Source organism: Pan troglodytes, chromosome 5 (assembly GCF_028858775.2).
Source record: "Pan troglodytes isolate AG18354 chromosome 5, NHGRI_mPanTro3-v2.0_pri, whole genome shotgun sequence".
Classification (NCBI taxonomy): domain Eukaryota; kingdom Metazoa; phylum Chordata; class Mammalia; order Primates; family Hominidae; genus Pan; species Pan troglodytes.
Window position 1 is genome coordinate 135399291 of NC_072403.2, and position 22153 is coordinate 135421443.

Sequence of the window (22153 nt, forward strand, 5' to 3'; positions counted from 1 at the left end):
CCTTCGGTATGCTGATAATTAAAAACAAATGGAATCCACCAGTTGGAATGGCCCTGATGTCTGGCATCTGAGTTGGCATGGGCCTGCTGTTCCTGCCCTTGCCCAGACTCTGACCTTTCCCTGACCAGAACATTCAGCTCAACTGGACCCAAGCACATCTCTCACCCTCCCATCTGGCCCCTTTCCAGCCCTCCCCAAGCTGTGCTCTGTGTTTTTGTTTTTGACCCTGGCAGTCACCAGGCAGACTATGTCTTTTTCTCAAGTATATCAGAGCTCATAATCTGCCTGACCCTGTGGTTTTTGTTTTTTGTTTTTTTTTTTAACAGGGAAAACACTCCCTTGGGGTCAAATCATGGGAGCCAGGTTATCAGAGTTCTTTACTTAATCGTCCTGTTCTTAGGTTGAAAATCAAAAATTGTAATGCCAAAATTTGTAAAGTACTGATTTGTATAGGCTACTACATTCTTCAATTGATGGCTAGCAAATCAATTTAACCAAACTCTAGAACATACTTGACTTTAGACTACTGCATAGGACTAATCTTGAGTACCCAACCAAAAAAAAAATCAGATGGATAATCAGGTAAGCATTATATCTTTTCATTATTAACAGAAAAAATCTTTGAGGAGCATCATTACCTGTAATAAATTTTACTGATTTTTCTTTTAACTAATTCGTCTCATTTTCACATTTCTTGTGCTTTTTTGTTAGGTATTAGTGCTAAAATACTCTATAGACTTTAAGTAGGTGAACATTTCAAACAGCTTCATAAAATTCATATATATCTATATTTTAATTTGTAATGCTTTATGAAAGAGCATGATACACATTCATTTTAAACCCTTAAAAAAAATTCTGTTTCAGCCACCATTAAACAATAAGGCCAGATTTCTTGGTTAGTGTGTATGTCTTTGTGTGTATGTTTCTTTTTTATTTTTGGTAGCTAATTTGTAGAAGTTCAGTTCCATGGTAAGGCAAGATGATCTCTATGCTTTTTAAGAGAAAATCATGAACTTAATAGAAATGCAATATTGAGTTAAAAATCTTCTTAAATATTATATTATCCATTTTTCCTAAAGGAAGAATTTATTATTTTAACTTTAATATAAGCATGCAATTTCAGAGCTGATAGGAATATAAGAAGTAACTACCCTGAACTTCTTTGTCCGTGGATAAGAAAATATGCTCATAAGAGTCCGTGACAGACCAGGAAAAGAATGTAGTTATCTAATTGCTAAACCAGTACTCTCCTTCAAAACTACGCAGCCATGTCTGTTCCAGGTTCTGTGCAGACTATAAACTTGTTCTCATGAGCCAAAATGTGCTGATCGAATTCTCCAAGCACATTATCTGTGATCTACCTTCCAATAATGCACATACTTCTTTTTCATAATAAAAGTACTTTCATTTACCTATTAAAGTGAAGATTAGGCAAATTACCCAAAGTTGTAAAGCTAATCTGATACTTACGCGTTAAATCACAAAAGATATTTTATAATTCTAAAATATTAGTTTTATTTTCAAATTCAATTTAAATGTATGGACAATTTCCCCTTCTCCTGGGGCTACATAGCCATAGTAAGAACTGTAATCGCTTTCTCATAAGTGAACATTCACTATGGACACTGTGATGCATAGCTTTGTGCACACTCTTCTGGTTTCCTTGTCCAGGTTTATTTTTCATGATTGCCAGAGAGGGAAAGAAAATATATTTTGTACTTTAAGGAGTTAATGAAGTGCAGCTAAGAGAAGACAAAAATAAAAGTTTATACAGTACAGGATGACTAAATGAATTTGTGGGCTTTAAGAGCATTTTTATAAAGGGCTTCAGGATATTTAAATATATTTTAATGTATTTGATTGCATTTTGACTTTTGAGCCTCACCATCAGCTAAATCCCTTGTGAGCCTATGACTCCAATCCGGCAATTGTTTCCCAAAAACTGAAGGAGTTCTAGACAAATCAGTGTTATTATTCTGAATCACCCTTTTTAAAAACATTCCTTTGTTTTTTGTGCATATGATATTGTTATGGGTTGAATTGTGTCTCCTCAAAAATATATGTTGAAGTCATTAGCCCCAGAGCCTAAGAATGTGACTTTATTTGGAAATAAGGTTTTTACAGAGACAATCCAAGTTTAAGTCATGAGGCTAGTCCCTAATCCAATAGGACTGATGTCCTTATAAAAAGAGAAATTTGGGTCCAGAGAAGGATATGCACAGAGGGAATACATATCCTGTGAAAAGACAGAGACACAGGGAGAGCATCATTTGAAGATGAAGGCAGGAATTGGAGAACTTCATCTACAAGGCCCCAAAGCTTGCCCGCAAACCTCCAGAGGCCAGGAGAGAGGCATGGAACAGATTCTTCGTCACAGCCCTCAGAAAAAAACTCATCCTGTGGAAACCTTGACTTTGGACTTCCAGCCTCAATAAGGTAATATTAAGGCTAATGTTAAGAATAATAGTAATAATTAGACTTCTGTTGCAGCCCTTGAACCAAGTTCCCACCTGGTTCCTTGAGGACTGACGTCAGCTTAGCTTTTGTGTCTTCCCTGTTAAGTTTCAGAGTCCACACCTGAACCAAAAACCACTAATTCCTCTGAGGTCCTTCCAGAAAACTGCAGACAGACTTACTCAACAACTGAGGTTGCCAAACCCCAAACTACATCTCTCCTCGAGGACATCTCTGTGAAGTACCTACTACACGTGGTATAATTGTGTATTTACTTTTTCAAATTTATCATTAACTGGATCTTATTCATCATGGAATTTGTAGTGCCCAGTATGGTGTTTGGCACAAAGTAGGTACTGTGAATAAGTGAATGTGTATTATCACCTAGTGGCTGTGACCACTTTTTCCATTTACACTATCTGCCTGCCAGAATACACCCTATTCCCGCTGTCTAGCCCACTCTGAAGCTGACCATATGCTGTCTCTCCAGTATACATTTCTATTAAGTAAACTTCTCCATTTCTGAGGTCACTTTTTCACCCAACCACCTGACAATACAGGTGGATGTAGCAGAAACCTACTGTTCTGCCGCCTACCGGGCCGTCCTATTGTCTAGGAGCCTTCTTGGAAAAAGTTCACATATTTAGTTATATATTTACCACTGGGTTCCTGTCTTTTCTGATTTGTTCTGTTCTACAAGTAAATTGACATATTTATTAGTTAATAGAAGCCGAAATCTTACCTAATATCACCAATAAAATTCACAATTGCAAAAAAATAAGGCAATATACAATAAACAAACAACTACATGGGGGGGAAAGCTAGAGGAAAATTAGAAATACATTACTATTTTTCTCCAGATAATTGGATTGTGGGAGTGCGGTTCCTTTTTTTTTTTTTTTTGCATTTTCCAAATCATCCATATTTATCTGTATTATTATAATTTTTGTTGTTTCAGTGTGGGTGTTTTCAGATTACATATTACAGAAAGTTTTTATTTTACTATGAAATTGTTCGTTGCCATTAACCACAGAAATTTGACTTAAATTACAATGGCTTAATTAAAGCTAAATGGAAAGTTGTCTGTAGGAATGTCAAATGCAAAGTTGTCCGTAGGAATCCAGTAGAGATTAACAAAACAGAAGAATACTTCATTCACAAATTAAATCGTTATTTCAGTATTTATTGAGTGTGTTGGGTACTGTTAGATGTTAGAATGATTTTTAATTTGATATAAGCATACAAATTCAGAGCTGGTGAAAACCTGAGAAGACTATGAGCCCATATCCCTTTGTTCATGGATAACGAAACAGAATCATAAAAGGGAATGGCAAGGCTGCCCTAGAACATACATGAAGACAAACATAGTTCCCTCCCTCAGTTAGTTAGATCAACATATACCCACAATTAAAATATGTTGTCAAAGTGCTTGGAAGAGCAAAAGCTGGGGTGGAACAGCATGGACAAAGTGCTTAAATGCCCCCAGTGAAGAACAGCAGTGGAGACTTCTTAAAGGAACTGACACTCCATATGAGAATCAAAGAAATAAGCAGGCTTTTGCCGAGGGACTACACAAGAAGGGCTTGATGGCTGGAGAGAAGAGAGCATACAAAAAAAGTGCACAGTTATGAGACAGTGACAATGCCTGTTCAGGGACTACTCAACAGCTCAGCCTGCCTGCAGTACAGGGGGCATCAGTGGGGTCTGGAGTGCTAAGGGTGGCAGGGAGGAGGAGGCTGTATCTGTGAGAAAGCTTGGTAAGGAGGTAGCAGAACAGGGAAGACGTGATAAACTACGAAGCTGGAACGCTGTAGGGGTAGCAGTGATCATATGCCAGGTTGGAAAATGTCACTTTTATCTCTTAGCACTGGGGCACCAACAAATGGATTTAAGCCCATAAGTGACTGGCATGGACCTGAGGGGTTAATGCTGGGAAATCAGTTAAGAAGTGACTGTCACAATTTAATTGAGAGATGATTGTGGAGAAGAAAGCAGTTGGAGAAGAGAGAAAGTAGACTAAATTATAGTACGGAGGAGCTAAGTAGGGTTGAGCTCTACTGCTGAAAGAGACCAAAAGGTCTATGGCAGGGACAAGCTTTGGTGTTGAAAGAGAAAAAGAAGTCTATGGCAGGAACTAAAATTCAAATGCCTTCATAGATGAGACAGATAAATTAACAGGTACCCCAGTGGTGAAAGAGGGAGTGGTGGAGACTGTCGTAAACAGAGGGTGCAGGCCCCACTTAAAGGCATCCAGTTGCTCATTATCTAAAACACTGGCTCGTCAAAAGAAACCACTGTGGGATATATTTGAACTCTAAGCCATGAGTTTAACAGACAGTGATTCTAACCCTGGCTACTCATTTGAATCATTAGGGCAGCTAGGCCCAAACCCTGGCATTACTTCTCAAATATTAATGGCCCCAGGATGGAGTATGCACATAGATATATATTTAAAAGCTATCCTGGTGATCTAAAGTGCAGTCAGGATTGAGTACCACCCCTGGCAACAATGGCTTCTAGATGTTTAGCATGAATAATTTGGGTGGACAGTGATGTCAGTCATTAGGACAAAGAATACAGACAGGTGAAGACATTTTCTGCAATAGATGTTAATATGGGCTTGAATACATGAGATGAAAGAAGTCTGTTAGTTACCTGTGTAAAGTCAGGTGGGAATTTTATAAGAAGGCTCAGAGACTTTATATTCTATACTTTCAGCCTTTTCAAATATCAAAATTAATTAACCACATGGGCTCCTAAATTAGTTGATGGCTTAAATAAAATGCTAAGGGATTATCCAATTAAGAAAATAGGATATTCATAACATTCTTAAGATTTTATTTAAGATATGTGCACATTAAAGATGCATTTTTAATGAGGAATTTATATCTTAAGGGAATGATGGCACTACATTGGCCATACACAAACTGTGTCCTATTGTCAAGGTGACTAAGCTCTTCACATATAGTAAGAAAAGCAAAACAAAAACAAAACAACATTTTAATACCACCAAAAAACAAAATAACTCATCTTGCTGCCAAAGGAAAAAGCAAAAATAGTAGTTATTCTGACTTGTTCTGATCTCTCAAATAATGAAATTTTGAAATTTCAGAAATGTTCATAAACCTGAGTTCCATAAGCATAGTAACTTTACATCTTACTTTTGCTATGCTGATATCTGAAGATATACAAAAGTCTTTGTGATAATGCTGCTATTTTTCTACCATGAACTGTAAACTTGGTAATATTTGCCATTTTGTGGTTTCTATCTTTAAATACTTTTATCTTTCTATTCACAAACATGAAAAATTGCTTAACATCAGTAACCATCAGAGAAATGCAACTCACAACCACATTGAGATATCATCTTACATCATTCAGAATGGTTACTATTAAAAAGTCAAAAACAACAGATGTCATGGATGCATAAAATAGAGAACACTTATACACTGTTAATGGAGATGTAAATTCATTCGACCTCTATGGAAAACAGTATGGGGATATCTTAAAGAAGTAAAAATAAAACTACCATTTGACCCAGCAATGCCACTATGAGGTATCTGCTCAAAGGAAAAAAAATCATTATATAAAAAAGACACCTGCACTCACATGTTCATCACAGCACTATTCGCAGTGGCAAAGTCATGGAACCAAACATAAGTGTCCATCAGTGGCTGATTGGGTAAAGAAAATGTGGTATATATACATCGTGGAATACTATTCAATCATAAAAAAGAATGGAATTATGTCCTCTGCAGCAACATGGATAGAGCGGGAGGCCATTATCCTAAGTGAACTAACTCAGAAATAGAAAATCAAATATTGCATGTTCTCACTTACAATTGCTACACATGGACATAAAGATGGAAATAACAGACACTAGGGATCTCAAAAAATGAGGAGATTGGAATGGGAAGTGAGGCTTGAAAAATTGCCTATTGAGTATTATGTTGAATATTTGGGTGATGGACACACTAAAAGAGCTCAATCCCCATCATTATGCAACATACCCAAGTAACAAACATGCACATGTATCCCTTGAATCTAAAAGTTTTTTTTTTAAAACTTGTATTTTTATATTTAATTATCAGTCCCTCTAAACTCTGACTGGCATGCATGCTTGTCAAGACTTCTTTCTAAATGGGGCCTTTAAGTAATCCTTTGACTCCACAATGCTGTTTAAGTAATTAGATCTGGTGATTTGAAGTTTATTTATTGAAAAGACAGTGGAATAGGCCAAATAATGGCCCTCTAAAGCATAGCTATATCCTAGTCTCTGGAATCTGTGAATGTTACATATATATATATGGACTTTGCAATGTGATTAAGTCAAGGATCTTGAGATGGTGAGATTATCTTGGATTATTCAGGTGGGCCCAGTTTGTGGTAATTTGTTACAGCAGCCACAGAAAACTAGTACACCTATGACAAGCCATCTGACACATCTACCAAGATAAGTACTGCCACATCTCATTTCTCAGTTGTGTTAAGACTGAAAATAGTAGAAAGGAGATTTAAAGATGCATACAGTCTATGCATCTTTATATGGTGTCTACTATACAGGTAAGCTATTAGAATTAGTAAGCCCACATCAGGCTACGTGGCACACAGACTGATGTGAAGAGAACAGAGATGGTATCTAGGAACTGATAGATATGTACAAATGCAAGCAGATCAGTGAGGTCAACCAGCAGGAAGCAAGGTTCTAACCACAGGGTTTCAGAGACAAATTCTAGATCCTATGGCTATGAGCAAATTCTGGTGCTACAGACTCAGCAGGCACCAAAGAACAAAAAGAAGAAAGAAAATTGGATATAGGATATACTGGAAAAGCCACATGTTCTTACGTTAGAGATAACAGGCAAAAATGTGGCTCTACAAATTACTAAACTTGACACAATGATTGAATCCAGGTAAACCTACGTATTCTTAGTTTAAATGGAATTATATCTACCGTGTTAGATTGTTCTATGAAGATTAAGTGAAATATTAGACATAAAAAATTATATACAGTATTTCATCCATAGTAGATAAACACTCATACAATGTTAAATTTTTAAGAAGGGAAACACAAATATAGAACTGACAAGGCAGTAAAAGTAGTTTAGGGTTGTTACAGGAACTTGGGATGACACATCTTATATTTGTTCAGCCTATGATCAGACAGATATCAAATGATACTAAAGATAGAGAAAAAAGGAATTCAGATAAGAAAACTGTAAGGGACTCTCATCCAGTTAGAGGTGGTTAAGATGATTAATTAATTAACTGATAGTTACTGTTTAAAATTAGTCAATAATTATTTTAAGAATTTTACAAGTACATTTCATAATTATTTAATCCTTATGACAACTCTATTATCCCCATTTTACAGATGAGGAAATAAAGGCAAAGAAAGATTAATTATCTTGCCCAAGGACACATAGCCAGAAGTTACCAAATTTGGATTCTAACCCAGATAATTTAATTAAAGACCTTTCTAAAAGTAGAAAAAGGTTATGGTAATATTACCCTTTGTGAAAATCACACACCATGCTCTTAGTTTATTTATTAATTAGAATATCTGAGTATTTACCATGGGTAAAGGAAATGTTCTTTAATAATCATGACTTGGACCTTTTATTTATGACAAATAACATTCTCTTTAATTCTTTGAAGTTAGTCTGTATATATCTTTTTATTTAAAACATCTGTGGGCAGAGTTATTTATGATTACAAAGGAAACTCAGACTGTTGACTGCTAGAGAAGACTGGTTAACATTTCTTATCATTCAACATGTGGACCTACATCTGACCATGGGTATCCATTGTTGGATATAGTTTTAAATATGATTATATTCTGCAAGATCATTTTGACCTATAAAAACTTTAATTTGAAACCATCACCCTAATGTGGAATCAGCGTTCTTGGAGGTAACTTGTACTAGAGCACTCTGCTTGGTACTCAAAACTGCTCCATTGTGGTTAACTCATTCTGCCTGTTCCCCAGGGGCCATTTATATGAGTCACACATACAAGAGCAGTTGTAAAGCAAAACATTATTTTCACTGAACTATTTGAGAATAAAGAGCAGGCATTAGTCTACCTCATTTACAGATAGGAAACTAAGCAATAAAGTGAAATCTTTGTTCATATTCACACAGAAAAACTGTGGAAAACATAAGCTCTCTCTGATTTCCAGCTCAGTGTGGAGCAACTGAAGCTCTACTTTCACATTCTTGAGAAATAGTTACTTTTACAAAACATATTTGGTCTACTCAAGAAATATATTCAGGTTAATAATCTCCAGCTCAGTCTTTGAGAAATTTATTTTAGACTTCAGCCAAATTCACTGTCTTAATTATGGAAGACTTGCTAGTTTAATAAACCCACTCTACAGCCCACTGCTCAGTCTTTGACATCAGAATTCTAATATAGCCAGGTCCAAAATGCAAATGGTGCCATCTGCATTACTACCTCCACTCCAGCAGCACTGTTATTAAATTAATAGCACAGTCTGCAAGAAAAAAACAGCAGGGACCCAAATGGTGTGGAACCAGTTGAGTTTCTGTTTAACCTTCAGCAGATAGAAACACAGAGCCAGTTCAGTCATGGTTCGCTTAGTCAATCCGTACTCAAGAGCTGTGCCCAACTTCTGTGATCAAAGGAATTAAGAACCAAAAAATGGAAAGAGAACAGTAAGGAGACATTAGTTTCCTAAGTACAAATATAAATAGGTTTCAACTGAGTGAGCTTCAATGTTCTGATTGTTGAAGAATTGGCTGACCAATCTAGAATGAATTCAAACATTAGGATTAAAGACGTAATATCTGTAGAATGATTTGAGCCCTTCCCAAAAAGAAAGCACATGAAGTATATTTTAAAAACAACACCAACAACATGGCATTGTATTAATATAAATTCACGTGCTAGTATAATTTAATTGGTACTTTTATTATTTGAAAATTTACTATCTGCAACTGTGGTATTTACTACAGATAATTTTGCATTAGCTGGTTTATGACATAGTAAATACTGGATAAAATTCCATTTTTATCTCAGAAATAAATTATCTCATTTTCTGTCTGCATTATACAAATATAGTTATTATGAGATCTTTATTTTTGCCCTGGCTCATTCAAAATCATGTGAAACTGACCATTGGGAGAACCTGGGCATGCTTAGAGGAATATATTTTTGAATGTCTTGCTTCCTATTAGTTTCTTTAAAGTTTTATGACTATCTCTGTCACCCACAGAAGAGTTATGTTTATAAGATAAGCAAGACAATGCTGGCCTTTCTTAACTTGCTTCTGCTGCAAGATTGCCATTACTGGATTCAGTTCAGCTGAAAGTGATATTAATCATCATGTTGTCACTGTCCATCTACCTCTTGAGGCTGTGCAGGAGAGCCGTGGGGCTTTCTTACACGACCTCTGCCATAAGGTCATATAATGACTCTGCATTTCTACACCAAAGATTGTAAAGATATTGCATGACAGAAGGAATTCAGGTTAAAAAAAAATAAACTCTGACTTGTTACACTAACTTATTAAAAGAAAAAAAATTATTTCCTCAGTAAATCAATATGTATTTGAGCTACTCTCTTAGTAATTGTAAATAATTTAAAAATTATTACACATTTTGAAGTTACTTTGATTCCAACTATTAAATATTATTTATGTTATTTATACATTTATAACTGAAATTAACTGATATACATTTATAACTGAAATTAACTGAGGAGTAAATTTACTTATTTAATATCAAAAATGTTACAAAAACACTAAACATGAAATTTTTTCTCCCATATGAATACACAAAAATGTATATCTAAATGAAGAATAAACATAAAATGAAATGTTTACCTTTAGTTTGTATTTTCCTTTCAGGTTTCTCTTGTTTTTCAGTCTTATCTTTGTGTATTTCTAAGAAAAAATAGAATTTATAATTTTAAAACTCTGAAAATGTATAAAATTTAAGCCATAGCTATGACCTAAACTTTATAAACCTACCACAAAGTTTAAATTATTATACAGTTACTAACAAGTTTATTGGAGTCTAAAAGAGTCTTTGTAACATATTGCTAAACAAATCACTTATTTATTGAAATAAGGGAAAAATTGGAGTTATCTCAAAATTAGAGTTATTTGGAAAAGCTTAAACATTTAATAGACAGAGCTATGTTGTCACCATTTTCAGTGCTAAAATTGGTCACAAACTATAATTATTTTTATTTCAATTACTCTCAATACAAATTAAGAATCCTTAATAAGAATGTCATTTAGATTTAGGAAGATTTAGTTTTTACATATTAAATTAAGAATTTGTGAAATGAACTGTAACAACTATCTAATAGGAAATATATTTCAGAAGTACTGACTCTAAGCTATGTTTATAATCAGCATTTGGCATTACATTTAACCAATAATTACTGCAAGCAGATATGACACATTTCATAGAATAAGTTAGTTGTACGTTTTTTTCTAAACATCAGGTTTTAGCAAACATATTCAATTTTCTGCTAGCTTCAGTATACATACATTACCAAGGCTAAGAAAATGGAGTTAATTCTGAATTTACAGTTAATTTGGATAGAAGTGAATTTGAGATTAGAGTTTACAAATATGATTACTACCTTTGAAAAGTGACTTAATCTTAAATATAATGTTTTTTCTTAGAAAAATGCTAATGAGGTTTACTTATTTATTTATCACAACTTTATTCCACAGATGGTCTGAGATGGTGTTAATTACTGTACACATTTTAAATTCTCCATTTGTAAATCTGCATTTGCATTTTTGTAGTTTTTCCAAAAGTCTACTAAATTAAGATCAACCATGGAAACACCCTAAATATCTTCAGAAAAGACAGCTACTAGCTTTCATTCACCTGTTAAGGAGGTAACCACCATTGTGAAGGTTTTCTTCCTAATTTTTCTCATTAATCAGTTATCTTACTATTTACAGGGTCACTAATCTACTCTTATCTCAACTGTGACTTTGAATATGGTGATGAAGATATGAACAGGTAAGGCACTCATTCTTGTCTCTGAAAACAATTCTCCAAAATGTAAGGAAATATCTCCAAATGACATAGGAAATGACCATCTTCCTGTCTCTCTCACCATTTTGTTTATTTCTTCTCTAGTCTCCAAATTTTACTCTACAGCAGGGTTTCTTACATTAGCACTTTTGACATTCTGAATTGGGTGAAGCATTATTTTGGGGAGGGGCTATTTTGTGCATTTTAGGATATTCAGCAGCATTCCTAGCCTCTACCTTTTAGATGCCAGTAGCCCCCATATCCACCTCCCAATCTTGACAATGAAACATGTCCAGAGACTTTGCCAAATGTCTCCTACAGGGCAAAATGAATCCTAGTTGAGAACCACTGCTCTAAACTTACATGATAACCAGAGTAATCACTATCACTGTCTAGACCTATACTATCCAATGCAGTAGCCACTAGACATTTGTGCATATTAAGGACATGATATACGGTTAATCCAAATTGAGATGTGCTGTAAGTATAAAATATACACTAGATTACAAAAACTTAGAATAAAATATAAGTAAAATACCTCATTAATAATTTTTATATGAATTACATTTTGAAATGATATTTTGGTCATATTGGGTGTGATAGTTTCATTATTGGCTCAGTTTGGCTAGGCTATTATCCCAAGTTATTTTATAGAATACTAACCTAGAGTCGCTTGCAGGTATATTGCAGATGTAATTAAAATCACTAATTAGTTGACTTTAAGTAAGACGATTTTGCAGATTTTGTATAATTTGGATGGGCTTCTCTGTTTTCTTTGGAAAGCCTTAAAAACAGGCCTGAGATTGCCCAGGGCAAAAGGAGAAATTCTGCCTGTGAATGACAACTTTGGTTGACAGCTTCTAGGCTCAACTTGCCTGTGATCCTCCCTTCCTGACTTCCTGTCATACGGGTTCAAAAATGCCTGGCCAGTTCCCACAATCGCATAATCCAATTCCTTGTAATAATTTTTTAAAAGTATAAAAGTATCTCCATAATCTTCTACTGGTTCTACTTCTCTATTTAATCCCTGACTGATACATTGAATTCAATAAGATATATGATTAAAATTAGTTTTATATTTTTCTTTTTACTATTTTAAATGTGGCTACTAGAAAATTTTAAATTACATATGTGACTCCTATTATATTACTACTAGACAGGTCTAATGCACGTCTAATCCCAGGGGGAGGAAAGGACCTTTATAAAACTTTAGGTCATCCACAGAGACAAACTGATTTCAAATGAACTGAAAAAACAAACTTGATATTCTCTCCTGTCAATACTGTTTTGCTTGCTCCCTCCTCTCCAAGCCAACAGATGCTGTGAAGAAGATTGGTGATTTGTTTAATTCAGGTCCATAAAGCAGGTAAAATATCAAAGATTTAGACTGGTCTTTGGACGTACTAAGGGAGTTGCCTTTAAGAGATCATTCCTTACTCCTAGTAGGTATTAAGTGGAATATAGAGATGGCATGACATTTTTAAAATTGAAAAATTGCATGGAATGCTACATTCACCATGTAATGGGGAGGCCTTAAAATTGTCATTTAGAATAATTTTTTTTAGAGGTAGGGGTGTGTGCATATGTGTGTATATATACATGTGTGTCTTCCACAGATACCAGCTGACCATTCAAAAGAATAAAGAAGGGATTCTGGAGCTCACACGGGAGAGTAAGACGTGAGTTAGACTCTTCCATAGAATCCAGTGCTGAAGGCCATCTTGCCTGAAAAAATCCTGTCAGAGCCTCCTACTCTAACTTAGATTTTGCAGAAAAGACTGGACAGAGTTGTGGTGGTTTTGGGGACTAGAAAGACGGTCCTTGTTGATCATAGTAGGGTTTCCTGCAAGGTAGGTGTAAGTTTGCACATCAGAAAACAGATGAAAGAAGTACTAGCAGGAGCTACCTTGCTCCTCTTAGCTCTTGTGTACTCAGCCATATCCTGACAAAGGAAATGAGTGCTAGGTAGTAGCAGTAACTGAAGTGAGCAAGGGACCATCCTGAAAAAAAAAAAAAAAGACAAATCTCAAAGACTAGGGTCAAGACCATCACTCAGGAGAAGGGAAATGCTAGGGTAAATGTATTATCTCCCTTTCCCAAATACATGAAAGGGAGGTAACTCTAAAGTGAAAGGTAAGTACTTGCATGTTGGATATGCTTCATAATAAGTTTTACTTAAGCAAAAATAAAAATAAATAAAGGAAAATTAGACTGAAAAAATGGTAATTTATTTCAGAGCAGTTGTTTTTTTACTCTATGGTAAGCAGAGTAGATGCAACCCAGTTCTACAACTTAGATCAATCTCACAGGGAAAGCCTCATTTTTTATTTTCCTGTTTCTGCACTTCAGCCTTAGAACAAACTAAGACAACCTCACTGCTGTGGGCAGATGCAGGCAGTTGTTTTGCAAGCAGAGGTCAACCATTTTTAAAAGGATACACACACAGTAAAGTCTCTAGAGCTCACAATAAAGTATACAAACTTACATAGGCAGAGTTTTGTTTTACAGGTACATTATCAACTATTTTTAGCTGAAATATTAATATTTCTACTGAGGCAAGCATGGAAAAACACAGCAAGCAGAACTAGTAAAGACATACACACACCTACATTTATTTGCTCAGGAAGACAAAAAATTATTTCTGATGATTCAGACTTAAGGAGAAATTAAATGTTTCTTTGCATGTTTTATTGCAACTTTGTGTTCTCTTTGGGGACTGGATTCCATCACTGGTGTCACTGACTGTGGATATCTGATGTCAGAAGAATCCAGTAAAGCCTCCACATGGCGTGCCAGTTCTGTCTCCTTACACTTTAGCCAGGAAGTGATGCTATTCAAGCTCCTCCAATTCAGTAACATGTTACTAATTTAGACTTTGGAAAGGTATTTTTCTCATAGGGAGGCAATGCCTGATTTGTTACCTTCAATTGCTCTTTCCAGCTAAGGCTTTATTTGTATAAATTGCAAAATCAAATTTAAAAGATACGAGTCATTAAAGGTAGAAATTTATTGTCCAACAATCTTCAAATAAAATTAAGTTTTCTATATTATGTTAATACTAGCTTCTGGGTATTTAATAATTTGCAAAGATAGGTGAATGTCTCCACTTAATATAACATGAAATAATGTATAATAGCATAAAATTTTACTTAAACATCATGACACCTTTTGAGGACCAGTTCACTTAAACCTGAACCAAACCTGGATACAAGAGACTTAGAAGAAAGGCAAGGCAGTCATTATTCACCTCGACATATATGTCCTTTGCAATTAGGTGGATGTCCAATGTCTCTGAAAAGGTGTTAAGTCTCAGCACCAGATGCTAGTTGGAATCATAAGCCATATTTGTAACCGGTAAATCTTAAAAATTGTTTTGTGTCTTAGAAAGCACAGAGGTCAAAGTATCTTAATCCAGGTGTGAGTCTGCCCATAAATTCTTAAAGGTATGAGTTTCTATTTGAATTTTGAGAAGGGAAGAAGGGAAAAAGACATGGAAAAAAAAGTTACAATTATCTTAATGTGTTAGGAGGCAACAAAGGGAATCCCTTTATTCTACTGAGTCACTGGTAGCTTTGCCCAATAAGAAAGAATTAGCACTCCACTAAAGTTGCCGGTGTCAGTAATGGTTTCAAGGGCACTGAAGGATTTAAGAGAAGGGCAAATTAATTTCAAAGAATGTAGGAAGTGTATTTCTACTTCTTTTACTACTCCTGACTTTCCCCTAACACTTTTCTGGCGGCTGGTAGGGAGGTATGAGTGAAGATAAGGGAGGAAAAAGTAGTATCTCCTCTTAGATCCTTATCGCTATTCATCTCTCACTCCAAGACTAAAAGCTTTTGAAATCCAAAGAAAACATTATCATACTGGGCTTTAAATGCATTTACAACTTTCTTTCATTAAGGAACTCAGAGAATTTAAACTCTGACTTTCATGGTTTATCATTCAATGGCGATAGCAATGAAATATATCTTCCTCACACAGACTGTTTTTCCAAAGTACAATGCCAAACAGAGGAGGAGTTATAATAATTTATTATGGTGTTGAGAATAAATAAAAACTAGTCACATTTTTAGATTATTCTTTATTTCAGGATTCCGATGATCTGTAAAGAATTATTTTAATGATTTTAATAATCATCATACGAAAGATGTTATAAATCTATAGTATACTAATATAATTAAAATATGCATTTTGATAGGAAAATGTAGACATGGATAAAACTATTAAAAGATCTATACAAAAATATGTGCATCTCTGACATCCATTAACATAGAGCTTAATGTTGAAGTTAATTAACACTGGAGTCAATCTGCTCAATTCAAATCTGATTTCCATACTTACTAGCTGTGTGAACTTCATTTCCTCATCCATAAAATAAGATTAACAGTAGTGTCTATCAGATAGGATTATATGGGGATTAAAATATGTTAAAATGTAAAACATTTAGAGCATCATTTGTGTCAAGTAAGCATCATGTGAATGCCAGCTATTATTATTATTTGTCTCTCTTTCTCACTAAATAACTAAATTTGATGAGGGCAAGAATTATGTCTATTTTGTTCCACATTAAATTTTCAATGCCTAACATGATGACTGGAATATACTAGCCACTTGAGAAATGCATACTACTTGAAAAAATATTCAACCATGATTATGAGTTATCAATTCTTGCATATTTTAGAAGGTGGTGATGGATCATATTTTACTTGTTTGTTATGATACAACTTTCAAAATACTATTTAACTACTAAAATGATTATACTTGAAAATTTGAAAAAATATTTTATTTCTAAATATTTTAAATTTCTATTAGAAATACAAGGGAAAGTTGCAAGATTTTACTACCTATGGAAATAAGATATGCCAAAGGTACTTATAAACTGCAACGATTGGCCAGGTGCAGTATCTCACACCTGTAATTCCAGCAATTTGGAAAGCTGAGTTGGGCAGATTGCTTGAATCCAGGAATTCAAGAGCAACCTGGGCAACATGGTGAAACTCCATCTCTACAATAAATAAATAAATAAATAAATAAATAAATAAATAAATAAATAAAAATGAGCTGGGTGTGGTGGTGCACAACTGTAGTCCGGCTACTTGGGAGGCTGAGACAGGAGGATCCCTTGAGCCCAGGAGGTTGAGGCTGCAGTAAGCCATGATGGTGACACTGCATTTCCGCCTGGGCAACAGAGTAAGACCCTGTCTCAAAATAAATAGAAAAATAAAAGAGAAAACAGAAAAACAACTGCAACAATTGAAAGTTTTTTATATTTCAGAAATTTTTTTCATGTACTGTTTTTTCTAGAGCACTGAAAAGCTAAATTGTAATTATATTAAGGACATTAAGCATGTTTTTAACATTGCTTTATTTCAAAATTTATAGATACTCATACAAAAACTAGATAAACTATAAGTAAGTATATTATGCCTATAATAAAATGTTAATAAAATGTAACTATTTCAACAGAAAAAAATTGAGAGCAAGATTTAAAACCGAGCTTAAAGGAAGGAACTTAAAATTTCTATTCCCTTTGTTCTGCGGATTTAATATTATTATATTTCTCTAGCATTCCTTATTAATGATTAGGGTATTTCAGTGATAGTCTACATTCTATTTTGTCTTATAACACTTGTCTCTATATTTATGGTATTCTATATGCAGAAATTACAAAATTCAGCCATTTACTAAATATATTTATGCTGGACATTTGAGAGGACAAGGATAGATTTTAATGATCCTCTTGGTAGTCCAAGTTAGAGTTTTCAAGTATAATGGAGAATTTTCTTGTTCTCATGACGCGTGCTGAATGTCCCATAGGAACATACAATTACTCAAAGGGTGTAATCTCTAAAACTTCACCAAACTCCAAGTGAAGATTCACTTCATTAGTTTTTCTTCCTGCTCATGAGGCCGTTTAATTCTGTCAAAATGTTTACATAAGGTCTATGTCTACCACAGTGCCAATGGTAATCATCAGGCCAATACATTTTCCCCAGACTCTCTGAGCTCAACTTCCATATGCAACTGGGAAGAAAGGCCACAGGTATTCAAAATGAGAAGGCTGGTAGTAGCAGCAACCAATGGAACAAAAATCAGTGAAAATAGATTGTATCAGTGATTCCTATGAATGAGCTGATTTTGTAGTGACGTATTTCTAAATTGTTTTGTTATATTACATGTGTTTTGCTTATGATAGTTTTTATCTACTTATGATCATACCAAAGCTTGCTGTTGAGTAGACAGATAGTTTGTAATTTTGTCTAAGACTTACATGGCCAGTTTAAAGCATGCAATTTTTCTCTATTAATATGGCAAACTGTTAATAAATTCAGAATGTTATCAATTGAAGATTTTCAAATGACAGATTCAAGAAGTTAAAAGAATAATCTCTGTCATCAAGGCAATCATCCTGATTCTTCTAAGATGACAATTCTGTTTATTAAATTATTATAAGGGTTGTGTATTTCAAAGAATGCCCCTCATTATGTTTTCTCTAGATACCTCACAAGCACCAGATAAAATAAAATGCCTTCTTACATTATTTCCCATTTAATATTTAAAAAACAAATTATTTATTCACTTAAACATAGAATCTTTATAAGAATCTGCCAATTGTTATTAGAGCACAACAGATTAATTGTAACAGATGAACAAGCAAATCTTGTTATCTATTTAGTGGCTAATTAAATAATGCCAAACACAGCTGTTTGCTGAATTATTAATATTTTAGATAAATATTCCAGATTATCTGTAGATATCTGTATATTCTTTGATTTTCTAAAACTTTTTATGTTCGATTGGTAAACAAATATTTCTGGGGAAAGCGTACTACTCACCATTAATGAAGACTATAAAAAGGAATACTCTCTCCCCCTTGAAGCACCTAGTATGTGTATGACTTAATGGGCAACCACTCCAGATACAGTGATAAGAAGATATTAAGAACAGTTTCTTTCAGAGATGTTGAAGCCCATAAATGTAAATTATTTTGGATCTTTATTTTATCGTGTTTGATTACTTGGTAAGATAAGCTGAACTTTTTCCAGAAAAAATAATAGATTCAACACTGTATGCTAATGATCCTTAAAAATTTTCAAAATAAATATACTAAGATGATATCTATCTAATCTCATTTTTGCCATTAAATTTGTTATCTCAGGTTAATTCATTTTTTCTCTTCGAATTTTATTTTCTCCATCTATAAATGAGATATCATTTCCCATGTGTACATAAACCAGACAGAAGTACAAATGATTGCAAATAATACCTTTTATAGATTATCAATGGTGAAGTTTGCAGATTTGGAGATTTGAGTAAGATTTTGGCTGTGTTAGCGTGTTTCATATTTGATGATGTGCTAGATAAGACCGATGTGTCTGTACATGAGAATTATCTGGGGAGATTTTAAAACATATTCCTGAGCTACTACTCAAATGTTATTAATTTGTCTCTCATGGCAAGGAAATTTTTAGAGATCTACAATTTAAATAAACTCTCAGGTAATTTCAGAACCACAGTCCAAAGTGAAACTACTGTCTTGATCAATGTTTCTCAAATTTTAATGTGCATAAGAGTCATTAGGGATCTTAAAAGGCAGATTTTAATTCATTATGTCTAGATGGAGCCTAGATTCTGCATTTCTAAATAGGTCCCATATGATGCTAACATTGCTGGTCCATGGGCCATGCTTTGAATTTCAAAGCTCTAGTCCAGATGAAACTCTTGATAAAATTATCAATGTATGGCATCACAATTTAATCATAGAATCGTAAAATATCATAGCTAGAAAAGACCTGGACATCAGTAAATCTGGCAGTTTTGTTTTACAGGTGTGAGAACTGAGAGCCACTGAAGTGACTCGACCATAGCTGGTTAACAGCAGAAAGGGAAACAATACCAATACCTACTTGTTGCATTCATTCAAGCTTATCTGTCATGTTTAAAATTTTGATATGTTCAGATGATGAGCATCAACTATCAATAGTTATTCCAATGGCTTAGGTCAATGCGACAGTGATATATATATTAACTTAGTTTGCATCCTATCATTCATGTTTTGGGATTTTGTTAACAGTAGATTTATATACATTAGCCATTGTGTGTAAACAAATTATGCAGTTATTCACTTATCCTCGACTGTCTAACTCACTGGCCTCAGGATGCATAAAATTCCCTATTTCTAGCATTACTCTTTTGGGTTGCAATGGCTCTCACTCTGATTGTGAGTTAGAATACCATTGTGGAGATTTTAAAAATTCAACTATTTAAGGCTTGACCCCTACAGATTGTTATTTAGCAAATCGGAGATGGGAGGTAATCTAGAATTCTGAATTAGAAACAAAAATTAGATGATGTAGACATTTGTGGCTTTCCTGCTAGAATCCAGTATTCCTGATAATATTCCTCTTAATTTTGGGAACCACTTTTTTCCCCATGCTAACACACCCTTCATTTCCAAGGGCGGGGGTCCATTTCATAGGCCTTGATAAAGTGCATATTTCATCTCTCTGTCCAACTGATTGGCTCCAACAGGGATATGCTACTAAATCCAGATTAATGGGAGTGAACCAGATGCTTTCGCAGAGGCATTGAGGAAGAGAACAGGCTCTTCTACTGAGTTGCTAAGGTAAGATAATTTTGGCCTCAACTTTCTGGTCCCCATAATAGCTGCTAGGAGAGAAAAGCCTGCCTGAGACGGAAACAAATGAAACAGAGGAAGGAAAGCAGGTTCCAGAAGTGAAGAAAGAGGATTTACTAATAACATGATTAAAAAAAAAAAAACTATATCAAGTCATTTCAGAAGCCAACTCTATTTATGACTTTTAATCACTTGAACAGAAAAAGTGTTTTTTTGTTTGTTTGTTTGAGACAAGAGTCTCGCTCTGTCACCCAGGCTGGAGTGCAGTGGCGCCATCTGGGCTCACCACAGGCTCCGCCTCCTGGCTTCACGCCATTCTCCTGCCTCAGCCTCCGAGTAGCTGGGACTACAAGCGCCCGCCACGACGCCCCGCTAATTTTTTGTATTTTTGGTGAAGACGGGGTTTCACCTTGTTAGCCAGGATGGCCTCCATTTCCTGACCTCGTGATCTGCCCGCCTCGGCCTCCCAAAGTTCTGGGATTACAGGCGTGAGCCACCGCCAATGTGAATTGGATTTTGGTCTCTCATGAGCAAAAGAGTTCTAATTAAGACATCACTTGAATCTGACACACAGAGTTGAGAACCATTGGTAAGGCTTCTGTTATGCTTTTTTTGTTGTTGTTTATTTTTCAACAGACCCTTTCTAAATGAAAATCTATAATTTAAAATAGGTAAAACTTCAAGCCATCTGCAGTCAACTAGCACATTAGTTTCTCTTGAATTTGAAACAGGAAACATACAGAACTGCAGAGAGAAGATTCTGAAATACATTAGACCTAACAGCTTCCCCCTCACATCCTTTTCTCTATTACTCATCTTAGGTACAGGTAGAAATATAACACCAATGAAATTATTCTTGCTCCAGAAGAACTACATAAAATGGTTGGGCCTGAGTTGAGTTGCCTCAGAGACTCTTTTAATTCCTTCTGATGTTGGCACCAAAACCTGATCTCTTGCTTTCCTTGGCCTGTTAATTCAGGCTCTGGTTTGACCCACCATTATTTGTTTCATCCTGGGTCACTTTGTGTGCCTTGACAAAGATGAGCTCTTTTAGTAGCACGAAGTACTACAGTTGCCTGAGTCAGTGGTCTCAGAGTTTACTTCTTAGCAACTACCTGGAGAAGTGACTGGATCCTAAATCTCCTTTGATCTCGCCCTCCTCAGCCTTTTTCATTTTGAGCCAACCTCCACACCTACTGTCTATTCTCTCTGGGCTTTGTCCCCCTCTCATCCCCATCACAGGTCTGCTCCATGCTTGGGAAAGACAGGCAGAAGATAAAGCTCTAAGCTCCTCATGCAGCCTGAGAGCGATATGCAATGGTGCAGTTATGGAGATGAGCTTTGATCTAGATTTATTTAGAAGAGACATCCAAAGATAAATGTATACTTAACAATGTTACTAGGGCTACCTAGTAACCAATATTCTGATGCTATGAATTTTAACAAGTTTAGTCATCTTTCCATTCTCCTTCCTTTTTTCATGCACCGTATTTTTCAGACACTTAATGTTCAGCCTGGTGTAAACCGCTGAAGCTGCCGGCAAAGATGGATGCAATGAAAGCTCTGACACACACATACGTCTATCCATCTTACTCCCGATGACACGATACAACCTTCTGAATGGCCTAATCCTAAAGTCTTGAATATTTATGATGCTTTAATTTTCTGGCTCTTTCTCATTCGCTCAGACTGCAAGAGCTATTGTGGATTGTAATAAAGTAAGAAAAATACACAATGAAAGAACTGAGTTAAAATTTACCAAGCAGCTCTTTTCAACTTGCAGAGCTTTAGGGAAATTTAAACACGCGACTATAGGGGGAATTGTAATTTGTTTTGCTGTAAGTGAGGAATCTCTTTCTCTGCCATTGACATGCATCAAGTACAATCTCATAGAACATCATCCTCTATATTGGGTCTAGCTTATCCTTAAGGACAATTTCTTATTTCAAAGAGCAAGTAGTTAGCAAGAAAGGAAATTAAACATAATGTAGATTGGCTTCTGGTGTTTTCCTCTAAGGCAAGAGATAAACCTATAGCC

At 35.0% G+C, this 22153-nt stretch overlaps 1 protein-coding gene and 1 long non-coding RNA gene across 35 annotated transcripts in view; one reads left to right on the forward strand and one right to left on the reverse strand.

Annotated features, from left to right (window-relative positions):
- The window catches only part of TRDN (triadin), a 414373-nt gene that overhangs the window by 295631 nt on the left and 96589 nt on the right, over positions 1-22153 (reverse strand). For all 34 annotated transcript variants that reach the window (XR_008548643.2, XR_008548645.2, XR_008548647.2 and 31 more), the window contains exon 5: positions 10301-10360. Coding sequence is in view for 29 of the 34 variants with exons in the window: in XM_054686250.1 (XP_054542225.1) it covers positions 10301-10360 (60 nt within the window). In the remaining 5 variants the exon portion in view is untranslated. The remainder of the gene's footprint in view (positions 1-10300; positions 10361-22153) is intronic.
- On the forward strand, positions 1551-15211 carry LOC134810367 (uncharacterized). The gene is made up of 3 exons (XR_010158174.1): positions 1551-2436; positions 11402-11462; positions 13094-15211. It is a non-coding gene; the product is annotated as an uncharacterized LOC134810367 (long non-coding RNA).